This window comes from Mytilus californianus, unplaced genomic scaffold, assembly GCF_021869535.1.
Source record: "Mytilus californianus isolate M0D057914Y unplaced genomic scaffold, xbMytCali1.0.p SCAF_9, whole genome shotgun sequence".
In the NCBI taxonomy this organism is placed as follows: Eukaryota; Metazoa; Mollusca; class Bivalvia; order Mytilida; family Mytilidae; genus Mytilus; species Mytilus californianus.
In genome coordinates this window covers 37,970,571-37,997,857 of record NW_026262745.1, presented here as the reverse complement: position 1 = coordinate 37,997,857, position 27,287 = coordinate 37,970,571, and the positions used below count along the sequence as shown (strand labels likewise).

Below are 27,287 nucleotides of genomic sequence, written 5' to 3'. Positions count from 1 at the left end.
GAAAAATAATTATGGAATATCATTTCCAATTGAAGAAATTTACAGTAATGGTTCCAGACAGAATAAAGGATATAGGATAATTATTCCAACAGTAACAGATTTTATAAAATTGTTTATAACAAACTTTCCAAAGTTACTTAAGTTAGGAGGAACAAATATACTTTGGCAGCACTATATTCTTGTTTTCATGTTAGACATTCAGTGATAAGAAAAATATCTGTAGAATATTACTCATTTAAATAAAAATTGAAATGAATACATCTAAAACCCAAGTTATCTTAAGTAATAGAGAAAATTGAATTGAATAGGGAAAAAATGGGATTATGACAGAAAAAAAAATATATTTCTAAACATGCAAACAAAAAAATCAATTATTGTTTTGCTTTCAGGAGTTGTGCTTGTGACAGTTGGTAGTCAGAGTACATCAGGCCTCAGGTTCAAACAACAGCAGTATACCACCTCACTGAATGAACATTCTCCACAAACCAGTGAAGTACAGAGAGTAGAGGCTGAACATTATGGAGGAGGCTTAGGAGGAACCATAACCTACAGTATAGTCAGCGGAAATGAGGGGCAGACATTTAATATCAATTCTCAAGGTAGGTTGTACAATACTTTAGGACATGATTTGTGGAGCCAGAAGCTCTCAAGTGAGGAGAAAATTTGAAACAGTAAGGGTTTTCACCTCATATTTTAACAGTCTGCACAGTTGTGATCTAGTCTTATGCCCAAGATTTGTAAAATTTTATTCGGACTAGTAAGTATATGCAAAACTTTGTTTAGACACATAAGAAAAATGTTGGAATATTAGTCTTCCAACCTTGTAGTTGGAAAAGATTTTGGTGGAGACTGTTTTAAGGAAATTTATTGAGATAGGCTTCTCACAGAAATGTTTTGATACCTGATATAAAGTGGGTTGATTCCTACCCCCTAAATCTACTTCAGGATAATTAGGTTCTTTTAAATATCATTATAGTTATTCTTTTTTACGTGTGGCACGCAGATATATAGTTTCTATAATAAAAGCATACACATACTTTTTTTTCTGAGAAATACAAAAGTCATTTGTTCTGATGCTAATAAAAATCAGGAGTATAAATACTTGACTATATGCTTTAAATAATATATTTTGACAGAGATCTAAAACAATGAATATTGAATAACATCAAATTAGTTTTTATGTTTTATCATGGTTTATGTTTTTTTTAAGGTGTGATCTCTGTCAACAATCCACAGACATTAGATTATGAAAAGGAGAGAAGGATGAAAGTTGTTGCATCAGCCACTGATGGTGTACTGTATGCTTACACCACTGTGTGGGTTGAGCTTATAGACAAAAACGATAACAGTCCACAGTTTGCTCAGAACCAGTATTATGCCTCCGTACAGGAGCACTCCAGTATGGGGGCTTATGTCACACAGGTAATGATAGCATCTAAGAGAATTATAAAATGCTGAATTCATAGATCTTCTGCAGTTGAAGTTGAATCAGATAAGCTCTCAATTTGTTGAAATTTCTTGTTTTTTTCAATAATCTGTAATATAAAAATTTTCATGTTCTAAAAATAATATAAAATCTTGTCAAGTTCATTAAGCATGATATGTTTATCTTAATTTTTGTTTTCATCTTCTTAAATGGATAAGGTTTTTGATCAAGAAAAAAATCAACCTGTCAGTGTTAGTGATAAGATCATTTCTGCAATGAATCTGATATGATAAATCAATTTCAAGATTAAAAAATAATGTAAAAAAATTATAATGATTATGAATAAATTTTGTAACATAATTTTTGATCTTTTGTACAGGTGTTGGCTACTGATTTAGATGATGGAAGAAATGCAAACATTTCATATAATATTATAAATGGAAATGTTGGTGAAGCTTTCTGGATAGATCCGATTTACAGCGGCATTGTCAAGGTCAAGTATCCAGGAGATTACGAGATCAAAAAGAAATATGAGCTAACCATCGAGGCTAAAGATGGAGGGGTTTCTCCAAGGTCAAGTGAATGTCAGCTTACAATAGATATTACTGACATCAATGATCAGCCTCCAAATTTTCCACTAACGAAGCCAATAAATGTTTCTGAAGGTGAGTTATCTCCCTGTATATTTAACAAGAAATGTGATATGCTTGCAAATTAGAGTGTAAATGGTATGGATTAAATCAATTAAAGGTCAACAAACGATCCAAACAAAGAGCAAAATCCATTCTGTTTAGTGGCTATAAAAGCCCCAGACATGACAAAATATAAAACAATTTAAAGAAAAAAACAATTATATTTCGTAAAACTTTTTAAATTTCCAACATCAAATGCATTAATAAGAATGAGTAACACATATACATTTCAATAGATTGATTTGTTACCTATATTTTCCTTTAAATTTGAAATTTACACTATTGAATTTGTTATTAGATATAAATATTGCTGAAATAAATCTTAACACATATCATTCTTCAGTTGAAAGGTGTTGAGTTGGGAGTTATTATTTGAAATAAAAAGTATTATGATATGGTATCATATTAGAGAAAATTTAATTAGAGGACATGAGGTTAATTAACGTATGATTTTCTTTTTTCAGAATCAGCAGTTGGATCATTAGTAGCCATGGTAACAGCCAATGATGTAGATAACCCAGTGTTACAATATGATTTTACTCATCAAGGAAATCCAGGGGATACCTTTACTATGGATAGATTTAGTGGAAAGATTCGATTGGCTAAAAAACTTGACCATGAATCTAGAAAACATTATGCGTTAGGGCTAGTGGTAAGTTTGATTTAAAGTTATCTGAAGATTTGAATTGTTAACATGGTTGTTATTAAATGATCTAATCTGGAACATCTTCTATAAATAAATTGTATGAAATTGTGGTGCAAATGAATAAAAATGAGGTCAAGCAACAATATGAATGTGAAAATCCACAGATATCTATAAGTGTCATACTTTCACTTTATGGATAAATTCTAAAGTCAGTATATATTGCTTTACTTGGAAAATGTTTTGGTCTATAAATACTGAATATGAATTTGATTAAAGGTGACAGATGGACCACATACAGCTCATACTACATTAGAAATAAACGTTGCTGACGAAAATGACAACAGTCCTGTTTTTGTTCTATCTAGCTATCATGTAAGTATATTACTATTTAGAAAAAAATTCTTGTGAACAGTTTCATGTGAAGTCAGCAAATTTCATTTATAATCTTGTGAAAAATATGCAAACTTATACATATGTAAGATAAAAAATATAGGGTGTAGAAAAAGTTTGATAACCTATTTTACTGTGAAATAATTCATGGAAAGGTAAAAAGAGATGCTACAAAATATGGCAACTATGTACCAGACAACAGTTGAATGGATTGTGAAGAAGGCGCTAAATATCGCAAGATAGTTTACCATGTTGATTCATTTGAAATAAGGGTAAAGTACTATTCAAACATTACAAAAAAGATTGCAGCTTTAAATTATTGTAAGTTGAATATCTGTAATATGCACCCCAGAGCCAAATTATTCTATATTTACCTTATTTGTAGGCGACTCTAGCAGAGTTATCAGCAGTTGGAACTGTTTTATCTGTAGATGTTAATGCTACAGATGCTGATTCTGGGACAAATGCTCAGATAGTGTATAGTATCCTCAATGATGATGCTGCTTCATTCTCCATTAACCCACAGACAGGTTTGTAATTCTAGAAATTTATATAATAAATTTACTTGATTTTTTTTCCTATTTAAGTTATAGGATATTTTCATTTTTAGATCATTGCATTTTAAAATTACATGAGCTGAAGAGAAAAATGTGTGTCACTAAGTCGCTTCAGTGTTTCAATTAACCATGCTTTGCATAATTTATGTATTGGTTATTTATGAATAATTTTACTGTATAATATCCATTTTGTTGTTCTTTAAGTAGCAGTAGTAAAATATTTCACCGTCCCCAGAATTTCAAAGTTGTAAAAAACATATTTTTTTAATCAAATGAGTTTCGCTGAGTTTTAAAATATTTAAGCCTACAAAAGTAATCGATGATACTTGTAAATAACCACACACACAAATTATTTACAGAATAATGAAAAATGTTCTAATGATATATATATTTTCACAGGTCAGATGAAAACTACTCAGGAGATAGTATTTAATCCAGCCAATCAAATCATTACTGTGACTGTTAAGGCTCAAGATTCTGGTTCACCCTCAAGGTCATCAACTGTAGCTGTAAAGGTCAACATTACACAGGTCAATCAAAGTCCTCCTGTATTTGAATCCTCTAATTACACGTAAGTATTTATGTCATAAGTCTTTCAAAATTCAATGGACTGAAGAACAACTTTGTGAAATTGGAATAAACATTATAAAATGAAATGCAAGAGTAGTGCAATGCTGATTTAGTTTACTTCATCATTTGTGCCTAGAGTTAAACTAAAAACTTTGTCATTTATGCTTCGAACTGAAATAAAAACTTTGTCATTTATGCTTAGAATTGAACTATTAATCTTCATCATTTTTGCTTAGACCCGAACACAAAAAATAAAAAAAAAATATAATTACACATTTTTAACATATTTGTAAGATATTAGAAATATCAAATTTTAGAGAAATGTGAGGCACAAAGTCAACAAGTATGTCAGAAAATAACAGATATTTGGAACCTTTTAATATTGGTTAATAAATGTCTTAATTTGAAGTTGACATGTCATTTAAGGTAATTCTTTTACTAAATTTTCACAAATTACAGCAATACAACAGATAAAAGTTGTTGAAAGAGAAAAAGACATATATTACAAGTATGAATTTATACATGATAAATTTTTCATTAATTTTATGGGATCTATAAAGCACAAAATGACATCCTTGAAAAACTGTTTTAAGGATGAACTATAAAACACAAAAAACTTTAATTGCAAAAACAATTCCTCCATTATGGACACAAATATTGTTATGCCTCATTCCATGACAATTAAAATCAGAACAATAAATAATGATTTCTATTGAAATATGTAAAATATTTAACATACATTCTCTCTACCTTTAGGTCAGTTGTGAGTGAATCAGAAAGAACTGGTTATTCAGTGCTTCATGTTGGAATCAGTGGATCAGGTCATATAATTGATTATTCAATTGTCAGTGGTCACGACAACAAATTCCGTATCAACCAGAAAACAGGAATTATATCTGTTAATGGGGATTTAGACAGGGAGAAAAAGGACAAATATGCTCTTCAAATATCAGCCGTTGTCAGAGGTTCACCACCTCAAACTACTTCTACAAATGTCAATATTTTCGTTGGAGACGTGAATGATATTGTACCCGAGTTCACACAAACTGAATACGGTATTACTTTACAAGAAGATTACAATACAGGACAAGTATTTATGTCAGTCTCTGCTAAGGACACTGACGCTGGATCAAATGCTGAAATAACATATTCTATAACTTCAGGGAATGACGAAGGGATATTTGAAATAAACCCTGATAATGGAAACCTAAATATAGGGTCACCTTTAGATTACGAAACAAGGACATCACATAAATTAGTTATATGTGCTAAAGATTGCAAACAGTGTACGAATAGTGTCAGGCTTTCAGGTTATGCCTCGGTCCAGATAAATGTCACAGATATCAATGATAATGTACCTCATTTTCCGCAACCGTTTTATTTCCTCACTGTTAAAGAAAAAGAACCAAATATGACACTTGTCGGAGAGGTTCATGCTAATGATAGAGATGCTGGTCACTTTGGAATTTTGACTTATCAAATTGATTCTAACAAAAATCATGATCAGTTTTTCTATGTTGATCCAAAAAATGGAAATATTTATTCTAAGAGAATTTTTGATTTCGAAAATCTTCCTTCTCTACAAACAGGAAATCATAATTATGAACTAACCATAACAGCTACAGATGAAGGACGTCTATACACGTCTGCTCCTGTTGTCATAAAAATAGCTGATGTAGATGAATTTTTCCCAGAATTTTTCTCTGACAAGTTTGTTTTTTCTGTCCCTGGCAATGCTAAACCTAATACAGTGATTGGTCAGGTTAACGCTACAGATAAAGACGGAGGTGCTGCTGGAAGGATTTTCTACACGTTAAGTGAAAACAATGACAATTTAGACTATTTTGGAATCAATATTACAACAGGACATGTCTATGTAAAACTTGGATTTAATGATAATCCACAAAACAGGAGGAAAAGATCAGCTGATTTAACTTTACGTCAGAAACGTTCATTGGATAGTGATTTGGTCACTTTAGTAGTTAAAGCAAGTTCTGCTGTAGAAGATGCTAAAAAAGCTACAGCAGTATTAGAAATACAAATTGACCAAACTTGTTCTGGATGTACTCTTCTTCCATCGTCTCAGCAAAAAGAAGGCGTATCTACAACTGTTATTATAATTATTGTTTTAGTGATAATAGTTATCATATCAGTGATAATAGTTATTCTTGTTGTAGTGCGTTATAGAAGCAGGAAAGTTCCGCCTGTAGCACAAGTTTATGAGGGAGATTTTAATGATGCTTTTGATTTTCCGGCCTCTTCTCCCAAGGCTAGAGAGGCTTACAACTACAAGGAACAAATGATCGCAACACCGGATGTTTCCGAACAATCTCATCACTCTGCTTCAAGTGGGCGTGGCTCAGTGGAAGCAGACGAGGATGACGAAGTTATGAGGATTAATGCACAGTCTGTACTTAATTCATCAAGTGGATACCGTAGTAAAAATATGCCAGACTCTGGTCTGCCAGATGATGACAATTTATCAGAACCTTCAGTTCAAAATTCTAAAGACTATTTAGCCAAACTTGGCATAGACACAACTATAACTAAAAAATCAAAACATAGTATGCAAGCTATAGAACATTTCTGTGATGAAGGAGGAGGTGACAATGAAAGTATTAATATTTCTGAAATAGACTATAGCAAGTATGGTCCAATTAATGATACAAGCTATAGTGATGGTGGTAAAGACTTGGGTTTCCATGAAATTGAACCTCAACATGAGGGAACAATATCTAATGTGATAAATAGTGAAGAAGAATACTCAGGTTCTTATAACTGGGACTATTTGTTAAATTGGGGACCACAGTATCAACCATTAGCTCATGTTTTTGTTGAAATCGCTAGATTAAAAGACGATTCTATTCAACCAAAAAAACAGCCAGTGCAAACAGTTCCTCAGAGAACTATAAACTCTTCTTTGAATCCTCAGGTGAAAATGGTGCCACCACCAATCATTACAAATGCTCCGCCCACCTCTGTTCCTCAGCCGATCAGATCTAGTCATGGTTCAAGCAAATCTAAACGGACTAATAATAACATGACTACATCTTTTCAAAATATGCCTCGTTCTCCTATAGCACACGAATCAAGTTTTACCTCTCCTGCTTTAACACCTTCATTTACACCGTCACTGTCTCCGTTAGCAACAAGGAGTCCGGAGCCATCTTATAATGGACAAAACATGGTACATTCACATCAAAATACAAACCGTGGTATGCAAAATAGAGGTCGTCACCACGGCAGTGGACAGGTCATATTGTCACATGAATCGGAAGAGGAACTAAGGATTTAATATATGTACCTTTAAATAAGTTGTTGAAATATTTGTTCTGATTAATTATTTTTAATGTATTGGTTTATAATTACTTACAAAAATATGCAATTTTTTACATGTTGAACAATTTCTAGATATTTTTATACCAATTTTTATGTAGTGTTTTTTTTTTTTATTAAACCATTCAATTTCATTTCATATTTTAATGATCAAAATCTAAGTTTACTAGAACCTTTTCATGCATGATTTATAAACAAAGTAGAAAAAATAAGCAATACGCTACAGTCATTGTATTTTTTTGTTTTCTTCCTTCAAAAGGAGGATATTTTTTCATTTGTGTCGGATATCATATAAATATTTAGGGACATTAATGTGCCAAAGGTTCAATTTAAATGTTATATTCTATACTTACAATAAATAAGCTTAATTCTGCTTTACTTACCACAGGCATGTTACATTAATATAGGTCAAAATATCAGAATCATGTTAAAAACACAACTTTGATAATGTGCAATTAATTCCATTAAACTCATTTTAAAAGATCTGAATATTTATTAAATTTTACAAGTTATTCTTTTCTTTTTAGCTTTACAAAGTTCTCTGATATTTATCCTCTTTATCTTAATTAGCTTTACTATTTTTTTTCCATTTTTAAAAAACTTGTTGATTTTTATTTTACTAGGCAGTGACATTTTGTTTCTTGTCTTATTATTACAGATGCAACTCTTTTTAAATGTTTTTTTATTAATTGGATTACTTAATAATGAACTTAACATTTTTCGAAATGCTTGGTCACATTTAGATTGAACAGATATATACTAAACAACAAATAATATGCAACAGTTTTGTTTAAAATGCATATGAAAAAAATTAATAATAATAAATATATTGATTTAAAAAAACATCTTATTAAAAGTAATTATAGAAATTGGAAATATTCAAGTAATGTTATAGATTTCTTAAATTCTAATTTTCACCCAAAAACAAACAAGTATAAAATTTGTTTGAAGATACTTGCATTATTTATTGAAGTCGAATCATTTTAGACCAAATATTTTAGTGGTATAACATGGATTAGATTCTATATAGCTTTAGTTTTATGATTTTGTTATGTTAAAATTGTTGCATTTACTTATTACTGCAATTACTGTTCTTTTTCATATTTATACACAAATTAATAATTGTTCAAATATGTTTGTTATTAACTTTAAAAGTGCATATGGGAGGTAACTCCAATTTCCAGTCTTCATACAATCATTCATTGTATATAGTATTCATTGAATCATGATAAGTCATACCAAATATTATATTTTTTAATAAAAGAAAAAATATGAATTAATAACTATAGATATATTTGTTATTATTTCTTTACACTTATCAGATTTTACTGACATTGTGTAATACATGCAAAGGATAAAAGGAATTACCATAAATATTGGACAACACAACAGTCCACACCAAACACAAGACTCCTGAAAAATAGACATATGTACAACAACAGACAGCACATGGTTAAAACAGTTTTGGTCCTGGCAAAAAGTGAAATGGGGTTAAATCAGTATTATGTGTGCACAAACCTCTCACACAGCATCCTATTTATTGTTGTTTGTATGATATTTTAATTTCTTATGATAAGATTTGTTTCATGTACGCAAATGCATTGGATCCCCTTATTTTTGTCTTGTCTTGACGGAGTCAAAAAGTGAGACTTGGGTAAGCTGTTTCTTTGATGGTGGCGGCATTGGCGTCATCATTTGTTAAAGTTTGTAATTAGGGCAGTTTCTGTGGGACCACTAATGCTAAATCAATGATATTTGGTTTGCAGTTGTATAAACATTGGCACATCTCATGTCCATGGAGATTATTTGGCCCTACCCCCTCAGTCATGGTTTATAGACTTTGAAATTTTTTTATAGTTTACAGGTTAAAGTTTGTGATTAGGTCAGTTTTCAGGGCCTTTGGATAAGTCAATGAACATCTCACTTTTCATGGAGATTGTTTGGCTTTGTACCATCAGTCATGGTTCTTTGACTTTGAGTATTTTGCATTTTCATTTGAAAAGTATTGAAACATTTGGATTTTACTTACAAAAAATTGTGTTTTTGAAATAATTGTCACTAGATGTAAAGCAAGCACCAATTAATCTTTATTATTAATGGAAAGAGATATGAGGTATGTGTCAATGAGACGTCAACCAAACAAAACAAACCAGAAAAGCTACCAAGAGATCTACATTGAGTCCTCAACAATAGAAAAGTATCTACCTTATGTCCTCTAGTTGTGTATATTCTAAACAAGTTTGATGGCTACCACAAAAGATGTGTCATCTTCAACATTCTTTGATAGAGGAAATCTCAAAAAAAAATGAAAACAACACTTTATAAGTTTCATCCGTCTGAAGCATTTTTCTCGATTTACCTTCACCAGGAACGCTCAAAGCGGAATCTTAGAATGCCAAGGATGTATAAGAACAAAACAGTCAGAGAGCTACACGAACAAGATGATATTTACGAAGACAATGACTGGTCAGGTCCTGACTTTGGAATAAGTCATGGAGTTAAACTCAATTGATGGATTATTTGAAATATTTAAGGGTGCTTCATGTTCCTTTAATTGGAAACAATATTTGATCTGGTAAATTTTAGATATTGAGAATAGTTTCAAAACTTGCCATTCATCTAATCTTGGATAGTATTTGTAGTTTGGTTGATGGATGTTTCTTGTCAAAAGACAACATTTAAAGCTCATCCAGGAGGAGAACAAGTTAAACAGTCATTGAAAGAGTAATATTTTAAATTTTCATTAGTAATTTCGTAGCACCAGAACGTTATCTACTTTAGTGTCAGAATTTTGTCAGTTATTAGTAAAAACCAGATACAAATCCTTGCATTTATGTCTTCAGATATGAAACACCATCTGATTTATTTTAGAAAAATCGAGTTGTCCCTATGTATTTGGTACCCAATATAGGCAACAGTAGTATACCGCTGTTCAATAGTCATAAATCGATTTAACTGAAACAAATCTGGGTCACAAACCAAAACCGAAGGAAACACTTCAACTACAAGAGGAAAACAACAGAACAACATAAACACTGAACTGCTACAAAAACAAACGCCAACATACATAGAAACGGACTATTTGATAACATTTGCCTTTTATTTGAGGTGTTAACTGACAAAGGTCAAAAGAACATAGACACTGTAGTTTTTTTTTCTATGATGTATAATTTCACATTTTACAAGGGTCAAACCAGTACCAAAAGATTATTTTTTGCTTCACTTGTACTTGATTTTGACCCCCTTTAAAACCCAAAATTATGTGCGGGAATATTTTTGCGATCTTATCTTATTCTTGAAATTTGCAGAAACTAAATTTGCGAAAGTTCCCCACTTATATTATATAGCCTTTTGATAAGCAAATATATGCGTCAAGTAATTCAAACATGACCAAACCTGCGACGAAGGCGTGTACAGTAGTCTCGTGTAAAACTTACGTTTTTGCTTGTTGCAAACTCTTATCCATAACGGACAGAAAAAAAAAAAGCAAAAGAAACCCATTTAGAGTATAAGACTGCAGGACAATTACACATTTATGCATTTTCATTTTTACATTCTCCCAATTATCATTAGTCAATTTCCCCACACAAAACATGTCAAAGTTCACTAATTTTCTCCTTGTTGTTTTTAAACAAAGACAAAAGCGAAGAGATATGCTCAGCTACTGTAAGAGAAGATCAATCTATATTAACTAAATTTTCATTTCAAAGTGGTTAGTGCATTACTAACATCGGATCTATAGACATAAATCATAAGTTTTAAACAATTAAAAAACTTCGTCTAAAAACAACAAATTGCCTTTTAAACTATTATTAAACAATCACACTGCTGAAAGAAATTGCTAGACTAACATTTCTTTGAACTGTTACTTCTATCTATTGTTTTGATCTTTTACAAATTAATCTTAGTTAAAACTTACAAAGAATTTTCAGTCTATCTTAAGAAAAGCAAGTAAGTTTATGTACATGTGGTTAATAATGAAAAGATGAATGATTGATATTATTTTGCTGACGTCCAATGGCAAAAATACATGCATATTTATGAATTGATCAATTGCACAAATCACCTTGGTTTGTTCTTTGAAAACGTTTCATTGTCACAAGAAACCTACCGCATGATTATTAATAAAAAGATAAACATTTTACATAATAAAATCTGGAACCACAAAGGTAGTATCAATATGATTTTAAAACCTATTTATCATTTAAATGTTGACCTAAACGCTTCCTATTAATGAAAATATTCAAAAATTTGTCACTGTTTTTGAAACCCCGGACAGTGGGCTTCATGTTCCTTTTTTTAAAAAGATATTTTTCAATTGAAAATGATCAAATTGAACTAACAACTAGTTCAGAAAGTTTGTTAACATACCCTCGCGACTGATCAATTCAAGAGAATAACGCCCAAGTTTGTTCCGTTAATTTTTCGACATTTATCACAAATCCTTTTCCATCCATTTTTATACTCCATTCTTTGAACTTAATTGGTCTTAACTTATATTGTCACCTTATTGAATGATTATTTTTGTCGAAAAGTAATATGCAGGGTACTTCTCACAATTGTGTGAATAGCGAGATGATATATGATTCTGGGATTACTAGAACACAAAGTTTTAAGGTAATCTCAGCCTATATCGCTTCGTCAGTAAAAACAAAAAACCGAAGGAATCGCATAATCTCCAACAGAAGCGAGACCGAATTCGTCGACAGGGAAAGGGTCTACTGCTATGAATGCATCACCCGTTATGCATATAAGGCCGTAATAAAAGAAACGTTTTATCCGAGCTTTTGTCGTCTTGCATATGGATGATAAATTTGCTTATCGCTAAACCAACAAACAATTATTAAAAAAAACTCATTATGACACCAGGCTTATAATTTGGTACACCAGACGCGTGAATCACCCACATATGACTCGTCAGTGGCGCTCGAATCAAAATAGTTGGAAGGCAAAATCAAAAACGAAGTTGAAGACCAAAACTTTCAAAAACAATTTGCTTAATACGTCTAAGGCCATCTTTATCTTGGTTAGAAAATCCTTAATGTTTCGAATAATTCAACTACAACATGACTATATCAATGATATTTCATGTAAACCGAAGTGCAAACTCACGACTGGGCTGGTGATACCCTCAGGGACGAAAATTCAAAGCCAGCATTTCAGTGTGTTTTAATTTTGTTTCTGTGATTTGAGTTGTCGCTTCCTTCAATTGACTTTGAGAATTTGAAATCTTCTTGGGAATATTCCATGTTTTCAGTGTATGAAATTAGAAGAAATGTATGAGCCTACATCGTCTTTGTAGAAAAGTATTAAGAAACTAAGGTACCAACTTCCCCAGGAAAAGTTGACCTTATATAGATTTGGCTATTATTTTAGGTCATTTTTGTTCATATAGCTCATCAGCTGTTTCGGTTTGATACATCCTTGCCTTTCAAATACTCGGTTTTGAGCGTTCCTGATGAAGGTAAATCCGGAAAAGCTCTTCGGACGCGTGTAATTTATAAAGTATTGTTTTCATTTTTAGAATTCATAAAATCTTCTTATTGAAAATTTCCGATGTTCAGTGTATGAAAATATAAGAAAAAGTATAGAACCTATATCGCCATTTGAGCTGTAAATAAGGAACATTTTGGAACACGAAGCTTCGTGTCAGATCTTAGTTTGATGGAAAACAATAATCCTTTATTTATATTAGGAATTTTATTCTATTTTCAAAGCGATGCAATCAACCACCCAGCAAAATACGGACCTCCATTGTCATCGCTTAAAATGTTGCCAGTAGGTGCTAATTTTAAGGTAGAGTGAGTTCTAACATACACCGTGTCTCCTACATTTAAGACTACAACGATACTACCCGTTGTAAATTGACCAGAACATCCACCGTTGACATTCACATGAATCGTTCCCTCTACCGCGTCATTCTTCAGAATTTCAAATGTTCCACTCGTACCACATGGCATTCGTAAGGTGTATATGAACCCGTATACACCGTGGATTGGAGTATTGAAGGCGCCTGTAAAATGGTTATAGCTGTTGTGAATATTGGTCTTTACTAAATCAAAGGCTAGAGTATGGTGTGGTCCGTGGTTCAATTCATCGTGACTCATAATTGCATAGAATGCGACTGTTCGAATGTCTCGTGCCGACAGTTGCTGGTCCAAAAGTCTTGATGCTGGAATATGATAATATTTTGATATATATATACATGTTGTTTAACGAAATATAGATGAAATCTATTTAAGCTAAAGAAAATAAATCAGCTTAGAAAATAATCATTATATATATATAGTATGAAAGTAAAAAAAAATGACATAACTCATTGATACATCAAATTCAGTCTATTCCCACAGATTCCTGAGACCGTTGGCCAGCTCCTTATATAATATTTTCCTTGTTACACGGTCTTCATTAACAGGGACGTGCTCCTGACACAAACTATTTCACAATAGGTTTTATGAAGTGCGACTGAAATCGACGCTGATCAATAAGTTTTAGTCTCCATCGCGAATAGATTTACAGATACTACGTGTCTGTGTCTGAACTCACTTGCGTCATGATTTCGCGATCTTAGATATTTCAAAATTCTGATGGATTCAGTCGATGATTATGCCAGGCAATGGATTAAACGCGAGAAAGAAGACGTAGATACTCTCTCGGAATGGATTTAGGCTGTGAGTTCGTTGATACAAATCAGAATTTTAAAAACTGAATGGGTCTATGAACAGCAATGCTACATTAATCCCAAATGTTGCAAACCACCTGTTCTACCTTCATGACAAATATGTTGTTGTCCCAGCAGATACAGCCTCAAACAACATAATTTTGGGTGTAAATCACATTACATAAACTGCTTGATAAATGAATTAGGTATTGGCAATTCACTTGGAAATTCAACATATACCCCCACGACACTTACCAGGGAGGAAATCCTAGATAATCATAGGTCTGTTCTATGTTCTTTTGGAATTTCAACCAAAGATGAAGAACTGGATCTTCCTTCACTGTATTGGATACCTAAACTGCATAAGTGTCCTTACAAACAACGTTATATTGCTGGGTCTTCCAAGTGCTCCACGAACCCTCTTTCTAAATTATAAACATCTATTTTATCAGCAATCAAAGCCGGGCTTCAAAGTTATTGTGAAACTACCCATTTTAGAGGTGGCGTGAATCAGATGTGGATACTAAAATATCGCAAAGATCTTTTAGAGCACATACGATCTAAGACTCTTTCATCTTGCAATAGTATTAAAACATTTGACTTTTCTACACTTTACACAAGTATTTCCCATTCCAAACTAAAAGACAAATTCTAATATGATGACCTATATATCGTCAACCAGTATAATCACAGTACATCTACTTTTAGCGCAGACGCATTAATACACAAAATTGGCTGTTCCGACCATCTTATTTAAACGACCAGGTAAACTCAATTTTTGACAGTAAAACCGACGTTTTACGTAGACTAAGTTTCAAATACAATCGGGTTATCTCTATGCTTATGCAAAATAAATAAATCAGTTCATTTCAGTTATTATTTCGATGTGAAATGACATAAAACGAAAATTCCGCGAAATGATGTTACCGTCTTTGGCAACTAAACAAGGTGACGTCATATGTATGCTTCCGGCGTCAAATGTAAACACCAGGCGTTTTCAGGCTTCTTGTTTTAGTTGAAATATGTGAGTTTTTTTTTTAATTTATTATTGAATAATATGATATTATTAAAATTATAAATGGGGGTAAATCAGAACAGCCAAAATTGCATCGTGTGTATTATAAGTTATCTACGTTCATATCCGTAGATATGGATATTTTAACACCCTGAAGTATCCAAGTACACCCTGAGGCGCAGCCGAAGGGTGTACAGGGTACTGAAGGGTGTTAAAATATCCATATCTACGGATATGAACGTAGATAACGAATTTATCCCCGGTCTTAGTCTAAATCTGGCGATTTTTAGAGAAATTCGACTACAAAGTTTAACGTGAAAGCAACGTTTTTTTCATTTTTTAAATATCTTTTTATTGAAATCTGGGAATTTGAGATATTTTTAACGGGGTGTAGGGTACTACCTTTGGTAGAACCCTACAGGTAGACAAATATAAGACGTTTTTAAACTAGAGACAGAGAAAATGAAATAGGTCGAATTTGGCGCGCAATGTTGTGAGAGTTACATCATAAACGGTGTGACGTCAACGTGGGTCATTTGCATAGCTAGGTCAGTAGTACCATTCATTGACAATGTGGCTGCATAGTGATGCATTTACTAAAATGAGTGCAAATAATCGATGTAATAAGATAAAATCGTTAGTGCATTACGTATTTAATTATACAGACATCAAGGAAAATCTACAGAATTCGATATTTCATAAGGAACAACCATGGAACTAAAGAAAACGCGCGTGAAATTCCCCGATGTAATGGGTAGCAACGTCCGGGGATATGGGTTAGCAACACCAAGGGGCTATGGGTTTTGTAACGACGTGCGTTAACCAATCAAACTCCTAGAAATATACTAAGCCGGGGATAAAGGGCTTTCACGGTTTTCAAAATACCCGTATTTGTCCTATTAGAATCGAAATAATTCATGGCAGCCGTAGATTATTTCTTAATTGTAAGAGTTGGTCATGCTTTGTTTCATAAGAAAGAATGACTTACGTAGATACAAGTTTTAAAGGAGGGATGAATCGTACTTTGTAAAAAAATCACTCTGATTCAAACAAAAAATTTTCTGAAACTGACATCAAAATGCTTGATTTCTTGATTGACAACATATTGTTACGTTTGGAGGACGTGTTTTTCAACAAACAATCGGCATTCCCATGTGAATCAACTGTGCTCCTCTTCTTGACGACTTGATCCTTTATTCATATGAGGCTGACTTCATACAGGAACTTCTTAGGAAGAAAGAAAAGAAGTTAGCAGTATCCTTTAACTTTACTTTTCGTTATATAGATGATGTTCTCTCACTAAATAATTCAAAATTTGGTGACTATGTTGAACGCATTTATCCCATCGAACTTGAGATAAAGGATACAACAAATACAGTTAAGTCTGCCTCATATCTGGATTTACATCTAGAAATTGACAATGAGGGTCGGTTGAAAACAAAACTTAACGACAAAAGAAATGATTTCAGCTTCCCAATTGTGAATTTTCCATTTCTATGTAGCAACATTCCAGCAGCGCCTGTATACGGAGTATATATCTCCTAGTTGATACGATATTCCAGGGCCTGTGTTTCCTATCATGATTTCCTTGATAGAGGGTTGCTGCTCACAAAGAAGCTATTAAACCAAGAATTCCAAGTGGTGAAGTTGAAACCATCCCTTCGTAAATTTTACGGACGCCATCACGCATTGGTTGACCGTAATGGAATATCTGTTTCACAGATGACGACGGATATGTTCCAATTGTCGTAACTACAATCCCTTCCCATTCCCCCGAATGTGACCTACCGAATAAGACATATCACCGGGTTTGTACTTACATGAGCAACACGACGGGTGCAACATGTGGATCAGGATCTGCTTACCCTTCCGGAACACCTGAGATCATCCCCGCTTTTTGATGGGATTCGTGTTGCTAAGTCTTTAGTTTTTTTTTATGTTGTTTTGTGTACTTTTGTTTGTCTGTTTGTCTTTTTCTTTTTTTAGCCATGGCGTTGTCAGTTTATTTTCGACTTATGAGTTTGAATGTCCCTTTGGTATCCTTCGTCTCTCTTTTACCGATATTCAAATCTCGTAAATGATTAGGAAGTGACAAATCAAGGTAACGAACAAAAACTGAGAGAATGGCAGGAACTTCAAAAGAAGAAAGATTGGATGCGTCGACAAGGTTAGCGTCTCCTGCTTTTCATGCATCAACCACCATACGAATTCACACTCAGTCAAAATGTGATAATAGGGAAAAGGACACAATCTGAACACTTTAACAGAAACAATGTAAGTCATAGGATCGATAAAAAAAAATTATAATACAATGCGACGTGGTTGTATGATTTGACTTATCATCTTTCAAGCAAGTATGATTTTTATTTTCATTTCAAACACGTATATAACATGAATATGAAAGAAAAACTTACCTCGGTCAGGCGAAACGTCACTCTTTTTTATATCTGATAATGGTTTTAACATCTTATCGTTATTGTCCTTCTTCAACAAAGCATTCTCTCTAAGTGCCGACTCTAAGTTGGTTTTTGTCTTCATAATGAGTCGTCGTAGAACCGATACAGATTTATCATGAATTCCTTGTAATCGTTTCACATTGGAGAGTGTCATCTTCAATTTTGTTATTTCGTTTTTCTGAGTCAGAACAACCTTCTTCAGGTCCTCGATCTCATTTGCTTGCTTCCCAAGAATTGTCTCGACCTGGTTCATTCTTTCTTCATAACGATGTTGTTGCATTGTGATGTCCGCACATATGCCCAGAAAAGTGGCATAGAGAATTATTATCCCAAGAATTTTTATGAACATTGTACTGTATCGCTTCCAAACTACACGAAAACCTTGTAATCTATAAATTAAAGATAAACTTACACGTTAGTATAGAGATTTCACAAAAGATATGAATAAACTGCTTTTATCATGACATAAGACAAAAGAAGTAAATTTTACATTTGTCTGTAGTCTTTTTTTACATTTTACATTTTTTGACAAGACTGCACTTAATATACAAATAAAGATCCCTCCTAATAAATGGCCAGCGAAGTGGTACCACACTAATCCTGGTTAAACTGTGGTCCGTTATTGCGTTCTATCCTCTAGTGAGAATTTTGGTGAATACGACCCTAGGCTAGGTCAAACAGAATATAAAAACTATTGGTATCTGCTGCTTCTTCGTCAAGCACGTGGCATTTAGGAGTAAGAGCAAAGAGTGGTCGACTCATAATAAAATTAGTCGGGCTGGGTACAGGGTGACATATTTTCCTGTGGACTATTCTTGTTAGTTTATTTTTAATTCTTTTTAACGCTGAAAAATCCGATCTAATGCGTCTGCCTAGTACCAATCAGGGTATTTTAATATCTTCTTAGCATGTTCTTGTCATGAAAATGTATGTTATGACTTATAAAACAATATTTTTTGAATGTATGATTTATCCGAATTTCTTTTTCTCTAAAGTGATAGAACAAAAAATAAAGAAATAGCTTGAACCTTATGTGTTTCCTAATCTTAAACAATAAAGCACCAATGTTTATTTCATGCATCAGTTGTATAGTGTTTACAGTTCTGAAGCAATTCTTTTGATTAAGATTGAGCTGCAGGTGAACCGTAAAAACATTTAGAAAAAGCAAAATCTACAATAAAGCTGAAGTCTTATTGTAGTGAAATGGTTAAAGAAGAACACACAGTCAAGTATAAGGTAGACCAGACTGAAATAAATCGAGTTTGACGCTAGGAAGAGTAAAGTCCCAACTATGAAAATGTTGCTCTAGTGAAAAGAGCTATAAACCTACAGAACTGTTCATGTTTAAACCAAAGATAACAAATGACCACAATGAATTGGTAAAACATTTACCTTGGAGGGGAAAAATATATCCAAAGAACAATTGACCAATTAGCTTGTAAAAAAAACCAAGAAAATACAGAGCGAACTACATTTTTACAAAACCATTTAGGAGCAAAGATTACAATTGCAAATTTATACTAAAAACTAAAAAGTAAGGACCCATATATTCCATCAACTGCAAGCTGTAAAAACGACAAAACATTCGATTAAATTTGGAAAAAATGTAATAACAAAAATACAGAATCACAAGGTAAATTTAATAAAGTGCTTTGCCATGAGCGCATGATGCACCCGTCGCTTTTTCAACAATTAAGTTCCATAACTCCTCAATGTCATATCAGAAATTCATAGGAAAAAAAAAATTAAAGGGAGCTTATTTTAATAAATATAAACCAGTCACCAAAGTTTCCTTAAAACCGCTCAAAGCATTTTTCAGTTTTGTCCGAAAACTGGACTCCCCTCTTTTATGAATAAAATCCAATAACTCGGAAACGGAAAATCTAAAATTTATTAAAAACTAAAGGGAGCTCACGTCAATAGATATAAACAATTCACCAAAGTTTCATGAAAATTGGTTAAACCGTATTTGAGTTATTGTCCGACATATTGGCGACGAACGGACAGACAGACGGACGAATGGACGGACAAAGGTATACCATAATACGTCCCGTAAACGGAAAAGTCCCATAAACCCGACAAAACCAAACGTTCGACTGTATCAACCAACTGAACGAGTGGCAAAAAACATGTCATATTCCAGACTTTATACAGGCATTTCCGAAGCAAATGGTGGGTTAAACCTGGTTGAATAAACCTCTCATTTGTATGACAGATGTTTATAGTTCCATATAGACAAAATGGTATGAGGCACCCAAACAGTTAACGAAACAATAATTGGGATCTAGCAGCAAAAATTGTGTAAACGAACATCACCAATGTACAATACAACTGACTTAAAAAATGTAAACAACACAAAAACGCCATAAAAAGTGTTTGTAGTTGATAGTTCAGGATAGTAAAACATAATGACATATACGCACTTTCCAGATAAAGTACAAATTGAGTAAACTATAAAATACAAGGGTATACATAATATATACTTTTCCTTTCAAACAATAACGTTCAAAGGATGGAATTCACGGGCATTTAAAAACATAAACCATGAGCCTCGATTCTCGTCCCGTTTCCAAAGCTCGTACAAATATCATCTAAATTTTCCGACAATGTACATATATTGTATATTGATTGGAAAACTGTCGGTTTCCAGTGTATGAAAATATAAGAAAAAGTACAGAACTGCATTATCTTTCTATCTGAATATAATACAGCTTCACTTGATTTTTTTATGTTTGGTTATAGTTTGGTTTTAAACAGATGGCAAATTTTCATATTTGAAATTTTATTCAATTATCAAAGCGATATAATTAACTTAAAAACAGAATACAGACCACCAAAAGCGACCAGAAGATGATACGGAAGAGTGAGTCTAACATACACCGTGTCTCTATTTTAATTATACTTTATAAATTTCGAGAATTTAATTTTAAAGAAATTTGATATACTTTGACAGACAGTAAGATTAAAAATGCGAATTAACAAGTTTGAGCGACTGGACAGATGCAACATGCGAAGCAGAATCATTTAGTATCAGTTTGTTTTCGATCTATGAGTTTTACTTCCCTCTGGTATCTTTCGTTCCTCTTTTACCCATCTTGAGCACCTGGGATCATCCTGTTTTTGCGGGGTTCGTGTTGCTCAGTCCTTAATTTTCTATGTTGTGTTTTGTAAAATTGTTGTTTGTCTTTTCTTCTTTTGTCTTTTTTCTTTGTTTGCCATGTCTTTGTTATTATGTTTTCGACTAATAAGTTTGAATATCCCTTTGGTATATCTTGTCTCTCTTTGGCGTTTGTTAGCTGAAACAAAAAGTACGTGTTTCCATACAACACAGACGCAGAACCAGCAAAACAAAACTCGATAAAATATATTTATTCCAAGTTCTGACCAACATTCTAATGACAAAGAAACTGTTGTGAAAGGACTGTCTATGTGTCGGTCCCAAGTCAGGAATAGCTAAATGAATAAAAAGGACCTAACAATAATAGCCAAATCAATCAATGGTCATCTTTGCCTGAGGGTATTGAAACATTAGTTTCTTGAAAATTTATAAATCTATGAACAGATAATTTTAGAAAGTTTTGTTATAAATCATGTCAGTACCGAGGTACTGATTACTGACCAACAAATAACGACATTGAACTGTAGTACTGCATAATAAGGACACACGTTTTCACGGGGTATTTTGTCTTTCTATGCTTAGCTAGGTATAAATAAAGGCAACAGTAGTATACCGCTGTTCGAAAACTCATAAATCGATAGAGATAAAAACAAATCCGGGTTACAAACTAAAACTGAGGGAAACGCATCAAATATAAGAGGAGAAAACAGTCATGAATTTATCTTTAACATTTTATTATTATTAAAAGCGACGCAATTAACCAGGCAGAAAAATTTGGACGACCATTTATATCACTTAGAATGCTACCCCCTTGAACGATTTTGACACAAGTACATTTTAAACAGTAAAACTAGCATTTTGATAACACCAGTTTTCTAACGTATCTTTCTAACGTAAAACGTGCATGTATATCAATTCAAAAAATTTCAATTATCAAGACAACACAGACGCAGAACCAGCAAAACAAAACTCGATAACTCATATTCATTCCAAGTTCTGACCAACATTCTAATGACAAAGAAACTGTTAATAAAGGACTGTTTATGTGCCTGTCCCAGGTCAGGAACATGGACAATGGTTGTCTTTAGTCCTTCTGAAAACGTATTGATTGCAGATACCTGTTCTAGACTCCTGGTCATGCACAGTTTGACATATTGCGTATATAATTGACTATTGCCGAAGAGGTAATGTTATCCTGTACATTTTTATTGTGGCCGCAAGTATGCCCTTGTGTGTGTGTGTGTGTGTGTCATGTAGTCTATCCCATTTGGTAGCTGTACTCCCACATCTCCCTTCATTGATATGGTTTTCAACAGCTAAATCTGAGTAAAAGGGTTCTTTAAAACAATCAAAACAACACTTTTTAAATTGACGCTTTTCTGGATTTAACTTCACTAGGAACGCTCATAACCGAATATTTGAAAGGCAAGGATGTATAAGAACCGAAACAGTTGGAGAGCTATATGACCAAAAAGGACTTAAATAAATGCCAAATCCTTCAGAGGTCAACTTTGCCTGAAGGAGTTGAAACCGTATTTTATAAACTTATGCACGGACAATTTTAAAAAGATTTGTTATCATAAATCATGTCAGTACCGAAATACTGATTACTAAATCACTAAATAGCGACATTGAACTGTAGTACTGCATAATAAGGACACACGTAGTACTTTTGTCTTTCTACGTTAAACTTGAAATAAAACAGTAAGGACATCTATAATATTTTATTAATACAATGTATTCAAAGCGATGCAATTAACTAGCCAACAAAATATGGACGACCATTTATGTCACTTAGAATGATACCACGAAGTGCTGAGGTTGAATGGGTTCTAATATACACCGTATTTCCAACATTTAAGGCAACGACCACACTTCCCGTAAATTTTTTTTTTGTAAAATTATTATAGCTGTTGTGAATATTGGAATACACTAAATCAAATATTATAGTGTGGTGCGGTCCTGGGTTCACTTCATTGAGACCAATATAATGCGACTGTTTTGGTGTTTTGTGCTGAAGTTTGCCTGTCCACAAGCTTTGATGCTGAAATATGATATAATTTTGTAAAAATGAAACTCAAATTAATAAAAAAGTCTTCTACAATCAAATAATCAAATAGAATAATCATAATATGTCCTGACAGAGATTCGTATATTACGCATTGGTTCGTGATTCTCAGTCCCTAACCAAAGATGCATGGGGCATTGAGTCCTGTTCTTTTATAACTTTCTGTATTTACATTTATCTTACCTCCGATACATTTCTAGGATTATGATTGGTTAAAAGCGTCCGCGTGGAGACCGTGTATATTCCATATTAGGTTAGTAGGGAGGCGGGGCTTATTTCATACACGGTTAGTAGTGGTGTTACGTCCCTTTATAAAAACAAAACGGTACTGAGAAAAAATTTTAAAGGTTTCAACAGACGAAGAAATTGATGATGAAGATTGAAATAAATTCATAAAACACATTTAAACCTAACAAGTTGTTATTGTTGGCATCTGTTTTTGTAGGATCAATGGAAGTAGTTTCTTAATGCCAACAATATTGAAGACTTGCTCATTTTGATAGGTCACTAGTCTAAATTTCACACGTTAAGATAGTCGGTAAGATAAATTCGTTACATAGTGTGCTAGTGACGTAATACGGTATATATTGGGTCAGTAAATTCCATATGGGGATTCGAGCTTCGCTCTCACCCCATATGGAATTTACTGACCCCATATATACCGTATTAGGTCACTAGCACACTATGTAACTAATAATATTTTCAATAAACTATATTTTATAGTTCGTCTTCTTTCCCTTTATTGTTCATGCTCATATCAACACAATTTACATTAAAATCAATTTGTGCCGCCCCCAGACTTTAATTTGCCAATGAAAACAATAGAATGGGATACATGCCCCACATACCTGTGAGGAGAGCTTTGTCACGAATATTTGGTTTGATAACATACAAACCTGATAGCCATTCAAAGCTTGAACTGATCTGGCAATGTGATTGCTGCATACAAATTCTTAACCTTGATCACATCCATACATATTCGTTTTTTATACATATATCTACATGTAAACGGCAAGTTCGGTATAAAAGTAAAAGCTATCGAAATCACATATTTTCATGCAGCAATTTTTCAGAGCATCGATAGAATCTAAGACACAAACACTGTAAATTTCAGAATCCATAAAAAAGTTAGATTAATAACAAGAAAAAATGACACGTGTTTGTAAGATTGGAACTATTAGCATTCATCCAACTGAATTATCATCGTACTACGTACATACTTATATAATTTGAATATGGAAAACCAAAATAACACTGACCTCTATCAAATGAAACTTCTCCTTTTTTTATTTCTGGTAATGGTTCATATTTCTTGTCCTTATTGTCCTTTCTCAACAAATTCTCCTCTGCTGGTGCCGATTTTAAGTTGGACTTTGACTTCATTATTAGTCTTCGTAGAACAGAAAAGGAGTTATCGTGAATTCTTTGTAGTTTTGTCACTTTGGAAAGTATCAATTTCAATTGTAAGATTTCTTTTTTTTTCTGAGTCAGATCAACCATTTTTAGGTCCTCGATCTCCTTGGTTTGCTTCAAAAGAACTGTCTTGACCTGAGTTAATCTTCCTTCATAACCATGTTGCTCCAATGAAATGTCTCCACATATGCCAAGAAAAAGGGCAAACAAAATTATAATTCCATGGATTTTTATTAACATTACACTGATATCGCCTCCTAAGTACTAAATCTTGTGAACAATGAATTGTAGATAACACTACCATGTCGGTATCATGAATTGACGAAAGATACGAAGTGATGACTTTTTATCATTATGAACGACAAAAGAAAGATATTAAATTTACCACGTTTGTCCGTTGTTTATGATCTTGATAAAGCAAACACTTTTGGGTTCAATTTACAAATAACGATCCCTTGGTAGAAAAAAATAATGGAAATATCTTTCAAAATAACAAGAAGCAAAAACAATATTAGATGAACTAGTCGTAGATTGTCGACGATTCTGAAACGCGTTTAAAGTTGCAGTGGCTCAAACAATGGTGACCCTTATAAACATTTTGAAAATATAAATATACAATAAACATGATGTCTTTTGTAGTGAAAGATGGCAGAAGTAGAACAGAAACATAAAATATGACAGGCCAGTCTTAGATAAATCTAGTCCAGGTGTAGAAAATGAAATAAATGGTAGCAAAGATGACACTAAGAAGAGAAGTGTGCCACCTTGGAACAGGCTATTCACACCTTCAAATCCTACATTTTTTTGAAATCGAAGACAACAAATTAATGTGTTAAGAATTGGACCTTGGACGGGAGAGAAGAGATAATCAAATTACGATGATCTGAGCAACTGTACCATGAGCTTGAAAAATTTCGAACATACATAGGTATTCAAAAAATGACCACCTGTGGTTTGAAGAGGGGAGGCAAAGCTAAACATTGCGAATTCGTACTGACATATATTCCATCGTCTGCAAGCTTTAAAAATGACATATCATTCGAAATATAGAGTAAGAGGTTGTTCTTTTATCAAAATTGACACGAAATAGACCAGTAATGACATGAGAGTTATGTATACATTTGATATATGTTCATCATAATTCCATTATTTTATATCCTTTAATTTAAACCAGTAAAGCACATGGGAACGAATACAATGAAATAAAACGAGTCGTAACCCCATGTCTCCTATCATCTATAAAATTCTATGCGGTATGGGTATTACACATTGTTGAAGACCAAACGGTGACAAATATTTACTAACTTCTACGTCATTTGGTCTCTGAAAAAAAAGTTGTCTCATTTACAATCATACCCCATCTTCTGTTTTCTATATGTCCTAGTAATTTTTGTTATTGTACGCAACTTTTCATGCTAATGCAATAGAAATTGTCTTGCATGTTAGTTTATTGTGTTTTACTGATAGATCATGCAAATGAGCATTGCCTTAGTTGCAAAACAAACTAATATATATATATATATATATATATATATAATAATATGTGAAAACTGTTGTTTCTTATTTGTGTTTGTAACTATGTGTACTGTATTGTTTATTATATTTGTAAAAATAATATTATAATGATATTATATTATGCTCCTTGTGAGCCCATTTGATGGAAACAAAGCATCTTCTTCTTCTTCTTCTTCTTCTTCTTCTATACGTTTGAAAACACCGAAATAACATAGATCGCGGATGAACAAATATCATGCTTATTCGTAAACAAACACTTTTACATGGCGGGAGGTGAACAACTTTTCCCGGAGCTGTGTCCCGTCACTAATGAGAACTCGCTCCTGAAACAGTAAGTTGACATGAAAACTTACTCATGAAACAGTAAGTTGACAAAAAGGATAGAACGATGATGATGATGCCGTTATCATGCCAGTTGTTCTTGGTCAGCTTGTTTTAATTATTTTAAACGATAATCATGTCTTTACGCTTACATCGTATCTCACTTTGTTCCGGTTGATTAACGTCGATGCTCCAGAATGAAAATTGAAATTGAGTAGAAACTTTGTCTGGATAAAGTTTTACATGTGTACTCTGCTGTACTTATTAAAGCATTAATAATATTGAGTATATTTTTGTCCACAGTAGAGTTACCTCGGTATCACGGACATTGGCGTAACGTTACTAAATACAATTCGTTTACATTTGTATATATAACACATGATATTTTATTAGCCAGTATTATTCATCTTATATTGTTGCTACTTCATTTCTCCGGCGTTCACTCCATTCCATATATCCTTTTATCAATTTTATTTTCCATTCATTTGACGTAATTGATCATGAGTTATATTGTACCCTAATTAAGAAACGTTCTATCTATTGGAAGGTAATCTGTAGAACATTAAAATGTGTTTCGGTTTGAAATACATTATAATATAAATAACAATACAAGTGAATTGATTAGAATTAAACTCGCAAATTCTCATTTGTGAGGTAGGACGACTGTCCTTAAATGACGAAATAGTTTGTTTACCTCTGCAAAACACCAGTGGGGGATTAAAATAAGAAATGTGTACACTGCAAAGTTGATTTACCAGAAATATAATGTGTTCATTTCTTTCAATCTTAAAATGTCGTTCCATCAAGATTTTATCGTCCTATGAGGGACGTAAAACAAACAATCAATTTAAAGTTTTAGTGTGTACACATGTCTGTACGACAATTTATGAAAAAGTACAGCGTAGAACCAAATTATCTAGCATTCGGCTGGTTAATTATTTGAGCTTGCTTCCAGTAACTGCGAGCATCCTTTATTACGCTATAATTTGTTGATTTTTTTTTTTTAATTTTGCCGTAGTATAAGAGTTAAATGCTCTTCTGTACTAATTTATATTTGTATGTTGTAGTTTGTTCGTTTTGTTTTTCCACTCAACGTGACTTGA

General features: G+C 32.9%; 1 protein-coding gene across 1 annotated transcript in view; it reads left to right on the top strand.

The window, feature by feature from the left end:
- LOC127715467 (protein dachsous-like) overlaps positions 1 to 8,905 on the top strand; it is a 68,069-nt gene extending 59,164 nt beyond the window's left edge. The window contains exons 12-19 of the mRNA XM_052221527.1: positions 390 to 599; positions 1,211 to 1,422; positions 1,806 to 2,091; positions 2,583 to 2,770; positions 3,041 to 3,136; positions 3,540 to 3,684; positions 4,111 to 4,282; positions 5,038 to 8,905. Coding sequence (XP_052077487.1) covers positions 390 to 599; positions 1,211 to 1,422; positions 1,806 to 2,091; positions 2,583 to 2,770; positions 3,041 to 3,136; positions 3,540 to 3,684; positions 4,111 to 4,282; positions 5,038 to 7,576 — 3,848 coding nt within the window. The 3' untranslated portion in view covers positions 7,577 to 8,905. The remainder of the gene's footprint in view (positions 1 to 389; positions 600 to 1,210; positions 1,423 to 1,805; positions 2,092 to 2,582; positions 2,771 to 3,040; positions 3,137 to 3,539; positions 3,685 to 4,110; positions 4,283 to 5,037) is intronic.
- The last annotated feature ends 18,382 nt before the right edge of the window (positions 8,906 to 27,287 follow it).